The 17424-nt window shown below is 42.7% G+C and overlaps 1 protein-coding gene across 1 annotated transcript in view; it reads right to left on the bottom strand.

Moving 5' to 3' along the window:
• Positions 1-17424, bottom strand: part of si:ch211-51h4.2 (uncharacterized) — a 114363-nt gene that overhangs the window by 44386 nt on the left and 52553 nt on the right. The window contains exon 8 of the mRNA XM_024003621.2: positions 9504-9627. Coding sequence (XP_023859389.1) covers positions 9504-9627 — 124 coding nt within the window. The remainder of the gene's footprint in view (positions 1-9503; positions 9628-17424) is intronic.

Raw genomic sequence — 17424 nt, 5'->3', positions numbered from 1 at the left:
AGATAGAAAATTCAAGGCTGATGCTACCTGAGCCTGATGAGCCATACATTAAATACATTTAATGAGCCCGAGCCCAAAAAATACCAAATGATTGTGCCGTTATATAATAAATACTGTGAATACTTTATATACAGTTGAAGTCGGAAGTTTACATACACTTAGGATGGAGTCATTAAAACTTGTTTTTTAACAAACTATAGTTTTGACAAGTCGGTTGGGACATCTACTTTGTGCATGACACAAGTCATTTTTCCAACAATTGTTTACAGACAGATTATTTCACTTATAATTCACTGTATCACAATTCCAGTGGGTCAGAAGTTTACATACACTAAGTTGACTGTGCCTTAAAACAGTTTGGAAAATTCCAGAAAATTATGTCATGGCTTTAGAAGCTTCTGATAGGCTAATTGACATCATTTGAGTCAATTGGAGGTGTACCTGTGGATGTATTTCAAGGCCAACCTTCAAACTCAGTGCCTCTGCTTGACATTATGTGAAAATCAAAAGAAATCAGCCAAGACATCAGAAGAAAATTGTAGACCTCCACAAGTCTAGTTCATCCTGGGGAGCAATTTCCAAACACCACATTCATCTGCACAAACAATACTACGCAAGTATAAACACCATGGGACCACGCAGCCGTCATACCGCTCAGGAAGAAGACACGTTCTGTCTCCTAGAGATGAACATACTTTGGTGCGAAAAGTGCAAATCAATCCCAGAACAACAGCAAAGGGCCTTGTGAAGTTGCTGGAGGAAACAGGTACAAAAGTATCTATATCCACAGTAAAACGAGTCCTATATCGACATAACCTGGAAAGCCGCTCAGCAAGGAAGAAGCCACTGCTCCAAAACCGACATAAAAAGGCTAGACTACGGTTTGCAACTGCACATGGGGACAAAGATTGTACTTTTTGGAGAAATGTCCTCTGGACTGATGAAACAAAAATAMAACTGTTTGGCCATAATGACCATTGTTACGTTTGGAGGAAAAAGGGGATGCTTGCAAGCAGAWGAACACCATCCCAACCGTGAAGCACCAGGGGTGGCAGCATTATGTTGTGGGGGTGCTTTGCTGCAGGAGGGACTGGTGCACTTCACAAAATAGATGGCATCATGAAGAAGGAAAATTATGTGGATATATTGAAGCAACATCTCAAGACATCAGTCAGGAAGTTAAAGCTTGGTCGCAAATGGGTCTTCCAAATGAACAATGACCCCAAGCATACTTGTGGCAAAATGGCTTAAGGACAACAAAGTCAAGGTATTGGAGTGGCCATCACAAAGCCCTGACCTCAATCCTATAGAAAATGTGTGGGCAGAACTGAAAAAGCATGTGCGAGCAAGGAGACCTACAAACCTGACTCAGTTACACCAGCTCTGTKAGGAGGAATGGGCCAAAATTCACCCAACTTATTGTGGGAAACTTGTGGAAGGCTACCCGAAACATTTGACCCAAGTTAAGCAATTTAAAGGCAATGCTACCAAACACTAATTGAGTGTATGTAAACTTCTGATCCACTGGGAATGTGATAAAAGAAATAAACGCTGACATAAATAATTCCCTCTACTATTATTCTGACATTTCACATTCTTAAAATAAAGTGGTGATCGTAACTGACCAAAGACAGATACATTTTTACTCGAATTGAATGTCAGGAATTGTGAAAAACTGAGATTAAATGTATTTGGCTAAGGTATATGTAATCTTCCGACTTCAACTGTATATATACAGTACCAGTCAAAAGTTTGGATGCAGCTACACATTCAAGGGCTTTTCTTAATGTTTTACTATTTCCTACATTGTAGAATAATAGTGAAGACATCAAAACTATGAAATAACACATACTGTAAGGAATCATTTTGTAACCAAAAAAGTATATATATTTTAGATTCTTCAAAGTAGCCACATTTGCCTTGATGACAGCTTTGCACACTCATGGAGGCCAGGTCATCTGATGCAGCACTCCATCACTCTCATTCTCTCAACCAGCATCACCTGGAATGCTTTTCCAACAGTCTTGAACAAGTTCCCACATATGCTGAGTACTTGTTGGCTGCTTTTCCTTCACTCTGCAGTCCGACTCATAAGGAACCATCTCAATTGGGTTGAGGTCGGGTGATTGTGGAGGCCAGGTCATCTGATGCAGCATTCCATCACTCTCCTTCTTGGTCAAATAGCCCCTATACAGCCTGGAGGTGTGTTGGGTCATTATCCTGTTGAAAAACTAATGATAGTCCCACTAAGCGCAAACCAGATGGGATGCAGTATCGCTGCAGAATGCTGTGGTAGACATGCTGGTTAAGTGTGCCTTGAATTCGAAATAAATCACCGACAGTGTCACAAGCAAAGCACCCGCACACCATCACACCTCCTCCTCCACGCTTCACGGTGGGAACCACACATGCAGAGATCATCCGTTCACCTACTCTGTGTCTCACAAAGACACGGCAGTRGGAACCCAAAATCTCAAATTTGGACTCATCAGACCAAAGGACAGATTTACATCGATCTAATGTCCATTGCTTGTTATTCTTGGCCCAAGCAAGTCTCTTCTTATTGGTGTCCTTTAGTAGTGTTTTTCTTCACATGCGCCGAATACAACAGGTGTAACCCCTTACAGTGAAATGCTTACTTACAAGCGCTAACCAACAATGCAGTTTAAAAAATGTAATAAAAAAATAACTACAAAAAGAACAAATAAGAAATAAAAGTAACAAATAATTAAAGAGCAGCAGTAAAATAACAATAGTGAGGCTATATACAGGGGGTACCGGTATAGAGTCAATGTGCGGGGGCACTGGTTAGTCGAGATAATTGAGGAAATATGTACATGTCGGTAGAGTTATCAAAGTGAGTATGCATAGATAATAACAGAGAGTAGCAGCAGCGTAAAAGGGGGTGGGGGGGTGCAATGCAAATAGTCTGGGTAGCCTTTTGATTAGCTGTTCAGGAGTCTTATGGCTTGGGGGTAGAAGCTGTTTAGAAGCCTCTTGGACCGAGACTTGGTGCTCCGGTACCGCTTGCGATGCGGTAACAGAGAAAACAGTCTATGACTAGGGTGGCTGGAGTCTTTGACAACTTTTAGGGCCTTCCTCTGACACTGCCTGGTATAGAGGTCCTGGATGGCAGGAAGCTTTCCCCCAGGGATGTACTGGGCCGTACGCACTACCCTCTGTAGTGTCTTGCGGTCAGAGACCGAGCTCTCAACCAGCTCCACTACAGCCCCATCGATGAGAATGGGGGCGTGCTCGGTGCTCCTTTTCCTGTAGTCCACAATCATCTCCTTTGTCTTGATCACGTTGAGGGAGAGGTTGTTGTCCTGGCACCACACAGCCAGGTCTCTGACCTTCTCCCTATATGCTGTCTCGTTGTTGTCGGTGATCAGGCCTACCACTGTTGTGTCATCGGCAAATTTAATGATGGTGTTGTAGTCGTGCCTGGCCGTGCAGTCATGAGTGAACAGGGAGTACAGGAGGGGACTGAGCACGCACCCCTGAGGGGCCCCCGTGTTGAAGATCAGRGTGGCAGATGTGTTGTTACCTACCCTTACCACCTGGGGGGCGGCCCGTCAGGAAYTCCAGGATCCAGTTGCAGAGGGAGGTGTTTAGTCCCAGGGTCCTTAGCTCAGTGATGATCTTTGAGTGCACTATGGTGTTGAACGCTGAGCTGTAGTCAATGAACAGCATTGTCACATAGGTATTCCATTTGTCCAGGTGGGAAAGGGCAGTGTGGAATGCAATAAAGTAATAATATATATTTTTTTATCGGCCAAATCGGTGTCCAAAAATACCGATTTCCGATTGTTATGAAAACTTGAATTTGGCCCTAATTAAATCGGCTAATCAATGGTGTACAAGGGTGTACTTCAGCTCTCCATGGAATGAGTTTGACACATGATTTAGAGYTAAAGTGGCTATGTCTCTCATCACTCATGTCTGTTTAACGTAAAAACTGTAGTCAACTATAAACTTCAACTTGGAGATATACAATGCATGTATCCAAAATGGGTGGAGGGCCTTTCAGCTGCTCATCAGTGATGCAAAGCTCAACTCAGCAGGGTTGACTGTGAGCAGCTTAAAGAGAAATACTACTGGCGACAGCAACGCAATGCCAAGTTATTTTCGGAGTTGCTTTTTAGGGACCCCATAAAGATTCAATTTACAGCCAAATTCACAAGGAGGTCAGCGCTGAGCCTGTATCCATTATTCATTGTCAGCCGACACATTTTTCAGTAATTGTTCATAACCACTGTGTCAGCAGTGGAGAGAGAACACTTTTTGCAGTCACTTAAGAGCCATGGCATGTTGGTGAAACTCTGCCGCCTACTCGGTTATTGTGACACTCCATAGAGAGATTACAAAAGAGCCTGATGAGATTTATGTAATTACACTTTACTCATAGTCTCATACCATATCCAGTATCCACCACTCACTTACCAAAAGTATGTGGACACCTSCTTGTCGAAAATCTCATTCCAAAATCATGGGCATTCATATGGACTTGGTCCCCCCTTTCCTGCTATAACAGCCTCCACTCTTTTGGGAAGGCTTTCCCCTAGATGTTGGAACATTGCTGCGGGGACTTGCTTCCATTCAGCCACAAGAGCATTAATGAGGTCGGGAACTGTTGTTGGGCGATTAGGCCTGGCTCCCAGTCGGAGTTCCAATTCATCCCAAAGGTGATCGATGGGGTTGAGGTCAGGGCTTTGTGTTGGCGAGTCAAAGTTCTTCCACACCGAGTCAAAGTTCTTCCACACCGATCTCGACAAATCATTTCTGTATTGAGCTCGCTTTGTGCACGGGGGCATTGTCATGCTGAAACTGGAAAGGGCCTTCCCCAGACTGTTGCCACAAAGTTGGAAGCACAGAATTGTCTAGAATGTCATTGTATGCTGTAGCGTTAAGACTTCCCATCACTGGAACTAAGGGGCCTAGCATGAACGGTTGAGTCGTTGTTGCTCATAGACGTTTACACTTCACAATAATAGCACTTACAGTTGACTGTGGGAGTTCTAGCAGGGCAGAAATTTGACAAACTGACTTGTTGGAAAGGTGGGATCCTATGACAGTGCCACGTTGAAAGTCACTGAGCTCTTCAGTAAGGCCATTCTACTACCAATGTTTGTCTATGGAGATTGCATGGCGGTGTGCTCGAATTTTATACACGTGTCAGCAACGGGTGTGGCTGAATAGCCAAATCCATTKATTTGAAGGGGTGTCTACATACGTTTGTACATATAGTGTATGTGCTGAGTGTAGAGGGAGGACAAGTGCACCTAGCGAAATATGATTCACAATGCAACTTTTATTTTAAATGCAGTAAACGTGATGAGCAAAATAATGGCAAATATTTTGATATTTCATATAGTTAGATGCTTACCTTAAATTCCACACATAGCTTAGTTCACATATAGCTGCAGTAGAGTATATATCACACAAAATATATGACAACATGCCAGACTGTATTCAAATACATGTGCATTAGAGAGGTGCAAAAGTCAAATGTACTCCACTGTTAGAATGCATGGGGACATCAGGGATTTTCAGAGCATGGGTTTAACTATAACAAAGCCATTCTTGTGAGTTGTCTTTTTATGACTCCCTTAAGGATATTATTCTGTCCTTGAGGAACAACAGAAAAATAGAAAAGATTAATTTTAGATTGCTTTGATAACACACAGTGATGCACACACACACACATACACACACACACACACACACACACACAGTCCCGGAGCTACAACTCTAGCAGAGGTTAAGATCTAGAAGTTCAGCATAGGAACAGAAGGTTGTGGTGTAATAGCCCTATGTCACTATGAGATAGAGAGAACAAGGTCACTGCAGAGAGTCACTGCACAGGCAAACTAAAACTATTCAAACCTGCCTCTTTGTAGAGAAAGCATCTACAGTGGTTGCTTTTTCTGGTTTATATCTGAAACAATAATTCCGCAGGAACACCATGGACAAAAAGGAAATGGCAGTTTGCCCACTGATGTTCACTTTCAAAGATGGGACGCATTGTAAAGACTGGAACTCACAGTAGCTTGCTTAATTGCCATAGCTGAAGGCGCTCTTCTTGGATGAGAGCGAGGTTGACATTTACATGCTTAGCAAAACGTCTTTGATTACCTGTTTATGAGATACAAGATTTGATCAGAGTTTGGCAGATATTGTGAGACACACTGGYAACAACTCTCTCTGATTAGAGGAATACTGCCATCCACACGGCCAAGAGATTTCAGGTCCCCTACGAGCAGTGACAGCCAAGCAAAATGATTTACCAGTCTGCCAGTGAATTGTTATGATGAGGTTACAACCTTACAGATTACCACTGTATGTTTGTGAGTGACTGAGTGTGTGTGTGAAGCTGCACACAGAATGAATAAAACATCACAAGGTAGAAATCTATATTTTGGGACCATTGTGGTACCATTAATGACATAAAAAGAGAGAGACGGAGATGATAAACTCCAGCTCTTAGCTATTCAACAAAAGCATCTAGCAGAGCTTCCTGTAGATAGGGGAGTCGACAAGATAGTACCATCAGATAAGAACAATTACCAACAACAACTACAACAAAACTTCTGTTGCATTTCTGGCTTCCAGTGGCAGAGACAATAAAACTTTGACTTTCCATAATAATACATTCTGTCCTGACAAAAAACTTGGGTGGTTTTATAAAAAGTTTAAGGACTTGTTTAGATTGCACGGCTGTGTGCTCGATTTTATACACCTGTCAGCAACGGGTGTGGCTGAAATAGCCGAATCCACTCATTTGAAGGGGTGTCCACATAATTTTTTGTGTAAATGAATATCTATAACTTGAAACTAAGTGTTTCTCACTACCTAGATTTAGAGTGTGTGTGTAGTGTAAAGTTAATATGTTAATCAAAAACAGATCCAGAATGAGACTAACCATTTTCAAATTGCTAGTATAGACTAGGCATTCTACTACGCATGTAGCAATAGGGCAAATACATGGACACAGGATAGAAAATAACACTAAGGACTATGTTTGCACCATTTCCTAACACCTTGAGTAATTTTTGTGTCAGATAACTCAACAATAATTATACAAAGCTAAGAGACCACAACCTTGTGGCATGTGGCATCCTGTTATTGTTCTGGCTAAGCCAACAGTAGCGACGGACTAGAACATCTCCAGCAGTGCTTTTGACACCGTTTCTGACATTGAGAATCACTGACCTGAAAAAATCGAATGGCCGCCCGTGTTACACACACAGTGGGATCCTGTGCCATCTGCATGAAGTGAAAAATCTACCATGCCACTTGCATCCTAACTCCCAGCATGTAATGTGACAGAAGACTGACTACAGAGACAGAGTAAAAAGGACAGTAATGACTGCACTGTCAGCTCAAACAGCAGTCATAATAACATTACAGTCATTTATTTAACATGCAATCTTGATTGCTGTCCTTGAATTCTGACTGGGTAATCAACCTCAACGTTCATAACCCTGCCTTCAGCAGCCTTATCTAGGTCTGCCAACCAGGGACAGAGTGGCTTTACATCCACCCTAGAGAGAGCCGCTATTCTCTCAGCCTCTAAGATGGAAATCCATTACGGATGATTATTTAAAGCGGCAGAATTGTTGAATTATGACCGCATAGGTTTTTTAACTAGCACGCCAGACCATTGTCTTACTTTTCCTATGCATTATTAATACATTTAAACAGAAGCCAAATCCAAGTAAGAAACCATATGCATTTTTAATGGATCTATATATCAGATTATTCATTTCAGTAGAAGTTAAAGGCGGCCAAGCCAACCTTAACAGTAAATCCTTGACTGGTGGCAATTAGCAGGCCAGCAGCTAACACACTTCCTGTCCCGGTCTCCTCTTAATGAGTTCCAGGCAGCCATCGAACTCATTTGCATTTTCAATTGCAGGCTTGGCAGCCAGACACACATCTTTCTCAGACTGTTTAACATTACTCCTGACCCTTACAGCCTTACAGAACTGGAAACAGAGATGAAGGACCCAATAGGAGAGGATCTAGGAGTATCTGTGGATTATGTGTTACCCAAGGAACTGGAACGAGAGATAGAGAGAGGGTGCATATCGGTGGATTGTGAACAAAAAACAACTATTATCACTAAAGTTAATGTGTGGTCATTGACTGTTTGATTCTWTTACTGGCAGGGAAATAAAATAAAAGCCCTCCCATTACATTTTAATGATGTTGTACATTTAGGTGTGGAACACATTTCAGTAGTGCCTCATTCAACAGTGTCAGATCAGATATGMCCCCCAGTATGTAATGGGGTTTGGTTCTAGCTGATGTAGTGTGGGGCCTGGCCCTGAAAGAGGGTTGCCTGCATGCCTGCCTCTGGATGGATCCAGCTGCTGCTTAGATGTGCTGCGATTCACAGTGTGACCAAACTGGAGACTGGGGCGGCTCCTACTGCAGCCCATAAAGCTGGCACACACAAATGATAAGCGTTTAAATTACAGATAAGCCCAGACGCCACGGACAAGGATAATACATCAATGAAGGTGAGTGATGAGGCCTATTTGTCCACTGATGAGACGTGGATGAAAACTAATGTCAAGTACCTAGGTGTCAGCTGGCAAGAGGACAACTCCCCTGTTTGATGAATGACTGAGCGTGGTTATTCATAGTATCAACACAGAACAGTGTGTCACTGATATATTCACACTACAGTAGATGATGTTTCTAGAATCAACTAAACAGCGACTGGCACTGGCAGAGAGTGAAACCATAAATGAACCGCTAGGGTAAATCTGAGAAGGATCAAGGACTGTGACTGTTAATTGATATCAAATATTCCAGGTATTATATTAAGTTTGCCAATATCAAACAAAGGTCCTGTGGAGGTAATATAATCATCTAATCTTCTGCAACAATATCCATCACAATCTCTCAGAGGTGGCACTTTAATATGAGTTTTTATTGCATTTCTGTATTTGCATTCAACTACTGAGGGTACGAGACTTCACTCACAGGCTCTGGTATTTTCATTAAGATAAATAATGTGTATTTCATTCCTTTCTTACCTCGGGGGTTGAAAGATAGAGGTGTGCTCACATTGTGAGTTTCTTTGGCCTAATAAATCACATGTCAGAAACCATTATTATTTAATCATTACATCCCATTATGACTGCTGTGTCATCTCCCTGCCTTCATCTCTGTGGATGAACTTCTATTCATCTTTATGACTCTTTATGTAATCTAATGGAGCAGTCACCTCATGAGAATAATTAAGGCATAGCCGTAAACATGGGAAGGACAAACTGAGCAGAATCCAAAACCCCTTTTACACTATAAAACACTGTAACATATACAGCATCGTTCAACATTGTCATCTTGGGAAATTGAGCCTATGATAAAAAAATGCCTGTAATAAAATCCATCCAGTTTCTCTTTGAATGCAAACTATGATTTACATAATTAGCAACAATGTGCAGTAGATCGGAATCCCAGGATGACTTATTGAAACGGAACACACTTACTGTGATGATCAGCATGATGCCTTTCAGGAGGGTCAGTAGCGACGTGATTGGCTGAATGACCATCTGAGCCAGCAGGATTCCAAGAGAGAGTGTCCAGGTAAACCCAGGAATGACATAGATATGGCTGTAGGTAGAGACAGACAGACAGACAGACAGACAGACAGACAGACAGACAGACAGACAGACAGACAGACAGACAGACAGACAGACAGACAGYCAAACCACAGCATTAATGGCACACAATCAGAATAGCTCCCAAGATTAATAGACATTTTTTTTGTGTTAGGCTAATAGCTGTGCATCTTTTTCTAAAGAGACACCATTCTTTTTCAACAAAGACCTGTCCTTAGTTTCCCTTAATCAGCAGAAAGCATCGGTAATCACATAAAAAGAGCCTACACATAAATTGTTGGAAGGCAAGCAATTTTGATATGCACACAAAGTAAATGGTTTTCCCTATTGACTATAGGGAAAATGGACGATGAGGACGGTGAATCCCACTAAGAGGGACTGAAATAACCTATTGATTAGTGCCTACAGGGGGATCACTTGAAATTCACTGGGGGTTTTCTCTCCAATAACTGGCCTGCTCTCTGAGCCTATATCCAGCAGATATCCCAAGCCAATAACATGTTCTTAATAAACCACTCAAGCATTCACATAGGCTGCACCCAGTCCAACTAGATACAGTTACTCTGAATAATATTCAGGTTATGTATTTACTGGGGTAGAACAAAATAAATGACCTCTTCAAACTGATAAAGGTAATTACAGCCAAATTCACATGCAGAGGAAGAAAAAAACAAAGATACAGGGAGCTCACTTTGACTCCACACTTGAGCCACCTTGCCACAGCTGCTACAATACAGAACACCCAGGCAAGTGTCCCTGTGCTCTTGCACTGCAATTCCCCTTCAAATCAAATCAAATTGTATTTGTCACATGCGCCGAATAGAACAGGTGTAGACCTTGCAGTGAAATGCTTACTTACAAGTCCTTAACCAACAATGCAGTTTAAAGAAAATACCTAAAAAAAGTAAGAGATAAAAGTAACAAATAATTAAAGAGCAGCAGTAAAATAACATGCGAGGCTATATCAGGGGGTACCGGTACAGAGTCAATGTGCGGGGCACCAGTGTCAAGGTAATTGAGGTACTATGTACATGTAGGTGTAGAGTTTTAAAGTGAGTATGCTATGATATAAAGAGGTATCAGCAGCGTAGAGGGGGGGGGGCAATGCAAATAGTCTGGTTAGCCATTTGATTAGCTGTTCAGGAGTCATATGGCTTGGGGGTAGAGCTGTTTAAAGCCACTTGGTCCTAGACTTGGCACTCCGGTACTGCTTGCCGTGCGGTAGCCGAGAGAACAGTCTATGACTAGGGTGGCTAGAGTCTTTGACAATTTTAGGGCTTTCTCTGACACCGACTGGTATAGAAGTCCTGGATGGCAGGAAGCTTGGCCCGGTGATGTACTGGGCCATACGCACTACCCTCTGTAGTGCCTTGCGGTCGGAGGCCAAGCAGTTGCCATACCAGGCAGTGATGCAACCATCAGGATGCTCTTGATGGTGCAGCTGTAAACCTTTTAAGGATCTGAGGACCCATGCCAAATCTTTTCAGTCTCCTGAGGGGGAAAAGGTTTTGTCATGCCTCTTCACAACTGTCTTGGTGTGCTTGGACCATGTTAGTTTGTTGGTGATGTGGACGCCAAGGAACTTGAAGCTCTCAACCTGCTCCACTACAGCCTTGTCAATGAGAATTGGGGCGTGCTCGGTCCTCCTTTCCTGTAGTCCACAATCATCTCCGTTGTCTTGACCACATTGAGGGAGAGGTTGTTGTCCTTGCACCACACGGTCAGGTGTCTGACCTCTTCCCTATAGGCTGTCTCATCGTTGTCGGTGATCAGGTGATCCCTGTTGTGTCATCTGCAAACTTAATGGTGTTGGAGTCGTGCCTGACCGTGCAGTCATGAGTGAACAGGGAGTACAGGAGGGGACTTCAACCCTATTCTTAGCCTATTGTACATACAGTATATGTACTAGTTAAAAATATGTCCTGAATAATATTCACAGAGTGTTCAAAACATTATGCTCTTTCCATGACATAGACTGACCAGGTGAATCCAGGTGAAATTGTTTAGCTTCGAGACAATTGAGACATTGAGATTGTGTACATGTATGTGTACCATTCAGAGGGTGAATGGGCAAGATACCTTGTAGAGTCGACACCTTGTAGAGTCCATGCCCTGACTATTCTCAGAACAGAATAGTCTGTTCTGAGGGCAAAATGGCGGGTACAACTCAATATGAATGTTTTGTACTCTCAGTGTAGAGTGTGTACTGTAACAGCGTTTGATTGAAACTTTTGTCCATCCCCTCATCCCTGTATGATTTCAAAGTCAATGGACTGTAGCCTGTCTGATGTTCCTGACTGAGGTTTTTTCAGCCAAAGACAATATGTGATGAGCTTTGCTTTGAGGTTGTCCAGATGCATTAACAGAGAGTATAGTCGAGTGGCTGAATTCAGTCAACATTAAATAAATGCTTGGTTATGCATGGTATAAAATACACATTTCTGATACACCTGTACTATAAATGTATGTATAACTTTTAGCAGCCAGATATGAATAGGCTATTTCATGCTTTGAATTCTGAAATCTATCGATCCTCCTTGTGATTTCCTGCTTACAGCATTATTTTCTTCCCCAAATATATTATCATAAAGAGCTCTTTCCACTGTTAACTGCTGAGCTGCTGAATATTACTGCGACAGTTAAAACAGACAATCAATAAACCCCTTGTCTAGTCCCACACATCTCTTTGAAATAGATTTGCTTTGAAGGCCATGATTTGTCTGCATGTTTTCCCAAATGTGCGCTGTAAGCATGTGGGTACAGAGGGGAGGGTGTGCTGGGAGGCTGGGGGCAGCATACAGTACATTCAGAAAATATTCAGACACCTTGACTTTTTTCACATTTTGTTAGGTTACAGCCTTATTCTAAAATTGATGAAGTWGTTTTTTCCTCATCAATCTACACATAATATGAAGATGGCGCCAGTGTGGATGGCTGCCGTCTTATCGGCTCTTAACCAACCATGCTATTTTTTTTTCTTTTTCGCATTGTTCGTAACTTGTTTTGTACATAATGTTGCTGCTACCATCTCTTATGACCGAAAAGAGCTTCTGCGATTACTCACCTCAGATTAGACAAAGAGTTTTTCTTCAATGAGTCAGACGGGAGGGAGGTACTACAGACACCCGTCCAGGCCCAGATCCCCCGCATTCGCTGGAGAAGGAAGCGGAAATTTCGTGGCAAAAGATCAGGATGGTAAGTTGGTGGTTGAAGATATCCCTTTAGTGGTGTGGGGGCTGTGCTTTGGCAAAGTGGGTGGGGTTATATCCTTCCTGTTTGGCCCTGTCCGGGGGTATCATCGGATGGGGCCACAGTGTCTCCTGACCCCTCCTGTCTCAGCCTCCAGTATTTATGCTGCAGTAGTTTATCTGTCGGGGTGCTAGGGTCAGTCTGTTATATCTGGAGTACTTCTCCTGTCTTATCCGGTGTCCTGTGTGAATTTTAAGTAATGCTCTCTCTAATTCTCTCTTTCTCTCTTTCTTTCTCTCTCTCGGAGGACCTGAGCCCTAGGACCATGCCTCAGGACTACTGGCATGATGACTCCTTGCTGTCCCGACTCCACCTGGCCGTGCTACTGCTCCAGTTTCAACTGTTCTGCCTGTGGCTATGGAACCCTGACCTGTTCACCGGACGTGTTACCTGTCCCAGACCTGATGTTTTCAACTCTCTAGAGACAGCAGGAGCGGTAGAGATACTCTTAATGATCGGCTATGAAAAGCCAACTGACATTTACTCCTGAGGTGCTGACTTGCTGCACCCTCGGACTACTACTGTGATTATTATTATTTGACCATGTTGGTCATTTATGAACATTTGAACATCTTGGCCATGTTCTGTTATAATATCCACCCGGCACAGCCAGAAGAGGACTGGCCACCCCTCATAGTCTGGTTCCTCTCTAGGTTTCTTCCTAGGTCATGGCCTTTCTAGGGAGTTTTTCCTAGCCACCGTGCTTCTACACCTGCATTGCTTGCTGTTTGGGGTTTTAGGCTGGTTTCTGTACAGCACTTTGAGATATCAGCTGATGTACGAAGGGCTATATAAATAAATTTGATTTGATTTGAATATGTTCAGGGATTCTTCCGATGGCATTGAGGAGTACACTACATCAGTCACTGGCTTCATCAATAAGTGATTTGATGACGTCCTCCCCACAGTGACTGTACATACATACCCCAACCAGAAGCCATGGATTACAGGCAACATCCGCACTGAGCAAAAGGGTAGAGCTGCCGCATTCAAGGAGCGGGACTCTAACCCGGAAGCTTATAAGAAATCCTGCTCTGCCCTAAGACGAACCATCAAACAAGCAAAGTATCAATACAGGACTAAGATCGAATCGTACTACAACGGCTCCGACACTCGTCGGATGTGGCAGGGCTTGCAAACTATTACAGACTACAAAGGAAAGCACAGCAGAGAGCTGCCCAGTGACACAAGCCTACCAGACAATCTACATAACTTCTATGCTCGCTTCAAGGCAAGTAACACTGAAACATGCATGAGAGCATCAGCTGTTCCGGACGACTGTGTGATCACGCTGTCTGCAGCCGATGTGAGTAAGACTTTTAAACAGGTCAACATTCACAAGGCCGCAGGGCCAGACGGATTACCAGAATGTGTACTCCAAGCATACGCTGACCAACTGGTAAGTGTCTTCACTGACATTTTCAACCTCTCCCTGTCTGAGTCTGCAATACCAACATGTGTCAAGCAGACAACCATAGTCCCTGTGCCCAAGAACACTGAGGTAACCTGCTAAATGACTACCAACCCGTAGCACTCGCGTCTGTAGTAGAGGTCGACCGATTATGATTTTTCAACGCCCATACCGATACCGATTATTAGAGGGCCAAAAAAGCTGATACCGATTAATTGGCCGATTTTTTATTTTTATTTGTAATAATGACAATTACAACAATACTGAATGAACACTTATTTTAACTTAATATAATACATCAATAAAATAATTTTAGCCTCAAATAAATAATGAAACGTTCAATTTGGTTTAAATAATGCAAAAACAAAGTGTTGGAGAAGAAAGTAAAAGTGCAATATGTGCCATGTATGTTCCTNATTAATTGGCCGATTTTTTATTTTTATTTGTAATAATGACAATTACAACAATACTGAATGAACACTTATTTTAACTTAATATAATACATCAATAAAATAATTTTAGCCTCAAATAAATAATGAAACGTTCAATTTGGTTTAAATAATGCAAAAACAAAGTGTTGGAGAAGAAAGTAAAAGTGCAATATGTGCCATGTATGTTCCTTGCTCAGAACATGAGAACATATGAAAGCTGGTGGTTCCCTTTAACATGAGTCTTCAATATTCCCAGGTAAGAAGTTTTAGGTTGTAGTTATTATAGGAATATTTCTCTCTATACCATTTGTATTTCATATKCCTTTGACTATTGGATGTTCTTATAGACACTTTAGTATTGCCAGTGTAACAGTATAGCTACCATCCCTCTCCTCGCCCCTACCTGGGCTCGAACCAGGAACACATCGACAACAGTCACCCTCGAAGCATCGTTACCCATCGCTCTACAAAAGCTGCGGCCCTTGCAGAGCAAGGGGAACAACTACTTCAAGGTCTCAGAGTGAGTTACGTCACCGATTGAAACGCTATTAGCGCGCACCCCGCTAACTAGCTAGCCATTTCACATCGGTTACACCAGCCTAATCCCGGGAGTTGATAGGCTTGAAGTCATAAACAGCTCAATGCTTGAAGCACAGGGAAGAGCTGCTGGCAAACGCACGAAAGTGCTGCTTGAATGAATGCTTACGAGCATGCTGCTGCCTACCACCGCTCAGTCAGACTGCTCTATCAAATATCAAATCATAGACTTAATTATAACATAATAACACACAGAAATACGAGCCTTAGGTCATTAATATGGTCAAATACGMAAACTATCATTTCGAAAACAAAACGTTTATTCTTTCAGTGAAATACCGTTCCGTAAAATAACCGTTCCGTATTTTATCTAACGAGTGGCATCCATAAGTCTAAATATTCCTGTTACACTGCACAACCTTCAATGTTATGTCATAATGACGTAAAATTCTGGCAAATTAGTTCGCAACGAGCCAGGCGGCCCAAACTGTTGCATATACCCTGACTCTGCGTGCAATGAACGCAAGAGAAGTGACACAATTTCACCTGGTTAATATTGCCTGCTAACCTGGATTTCTTTTAACTAAATATGCAGGTTAAAAAAATATACCTCTGTGTATTGATTTTACAAAACGCATTGATGTTTATGGTTAGGTACATTCGTTTAACGATTGTGCTATTTTCGCAAATGCGCTTTTGTTAAGTCATCCCCCGTTTGGCAAAGTTGGTCTTCACACAGTTCGCAACGAGCCAGGCGGCCCAAACTGCTGCATATAGCCTGACTCTGTTGCACAGAACGCAAGAGAATTGACACAATTTCCCTACTTAAAAMAAATTAATGTTAGCAGGCAKTATTAACTAAATATGCAGGTTTAAAAATATATATTTGTGTATTGATTTTAAGAAAGGCGTTGATGTTTATGGTTAGGTATACATTGGTGCAACGACAGTGCTTTTTTCGCGAATGCGCTTGTTAAATAACCGTTTGGCGAAGTAAGCTATGATTCAATGATAAATTAACAGGCACCACATCGATTATATGCAACGCAGGACAAGCTAGATAAACTAGTAGTATCATCAACCATGTGTAGTTAACTAGTGATTATGTTAAGATTGATTGTTTTTTATAAGATACGTTTAATGCTAGCTAGCACCTTACCTTGGCTCCTTGCTGCACTCGCATAGCAAGTAGTCAGCCTGCCACGCAGTCTCRTTGTGGAGTGCAATGTAATCGGCGCCCAAAAATGCATGTTACCGATTGTTATGAAAACTTGAAATCGGCCCTAATTAATCGGCCATTACGATTAATCGGTCCACCTCTAGTCATGGCTCACATCAACAACATTATCCCAGAAACCCTAGACCCACTCCAATTTGTATACCGCACCAACAGATTCACAGATGATGCAATCTCGACTGCAATCCACACTGCCCTTTCACACCTGGACAAAATGAACACCTATATGTGAGAATGCTATTCATTGACTACAGCTCAACGTTCAACACCATAGTGCCCTCAAAGCTCATCACTAAGCTAAGGACCCTGAGACTAAATACCTCCCTCTGCAACTGGATCCTCGACTTCCTGATGGGCCGCCCCCCAGGTGGTAAGGGTAGGTAACAACACATCCGCCACACTAATCCTCAACACGGGGGCCCCTCAGGGGTGCGTGCTCAGTCCCCTCCTGTACTCCCTGTTCACTCATGACTGCACGGCCAGGCACGACTCCAACGCCATCATTAAGTTTGCAGATGACACAACAGTGATAGGCCTGATCACCGACAACGATGAGACAGCCTATAGGGAGGAGGTCAGACACCTGACCGTGTGGTGCAAGGACAACAACCTCTCCCTCAACGTGATCAAGACAACGGAGATGATTGTGGACTACAGGAAAAGGAGGACCGAGCACGCCCCAATTCTCATTGACAGGGCTGTAGTGGAGCAGGTTGAGTGCTTCAAGTTCCTTGGCCTCCACATCACCAACAACCTAACATGGTCCAAGCACACCAAGACAGTCATGAAGAGGGCACGACAAAACCTATTCCCCCTCAGGAGACTGAATTGATTTGGCATATGTCCTCAGATCCTTTATTTTTTTTTACAGCTGCACCATCGAGCGCATCCTGACGGGTTGCATCACTGCCTGGTATGGCAACT

The sequence above is a fragment of the Salvelinus sp. IW2-2015 genome, linkage group LG16, assembly GCF_002910315.2.
Source record: "Salvelinus sp. IW2-2015 linkage group LG16, ASM291031v2, whole genome shotgun sequence".
In the NCBI taxonomy this organism is placed as follows: domain Eukaryota; kingdom Metazoa; phylum Chordata; class Actinopteri; order Salmoniformes; family Salmonidae; genus Salvelinus; species Salvelinus sp. IW2-2015.
This window is presented reverse-complemented; position numbering and strand designations above follow the sequence as displayed.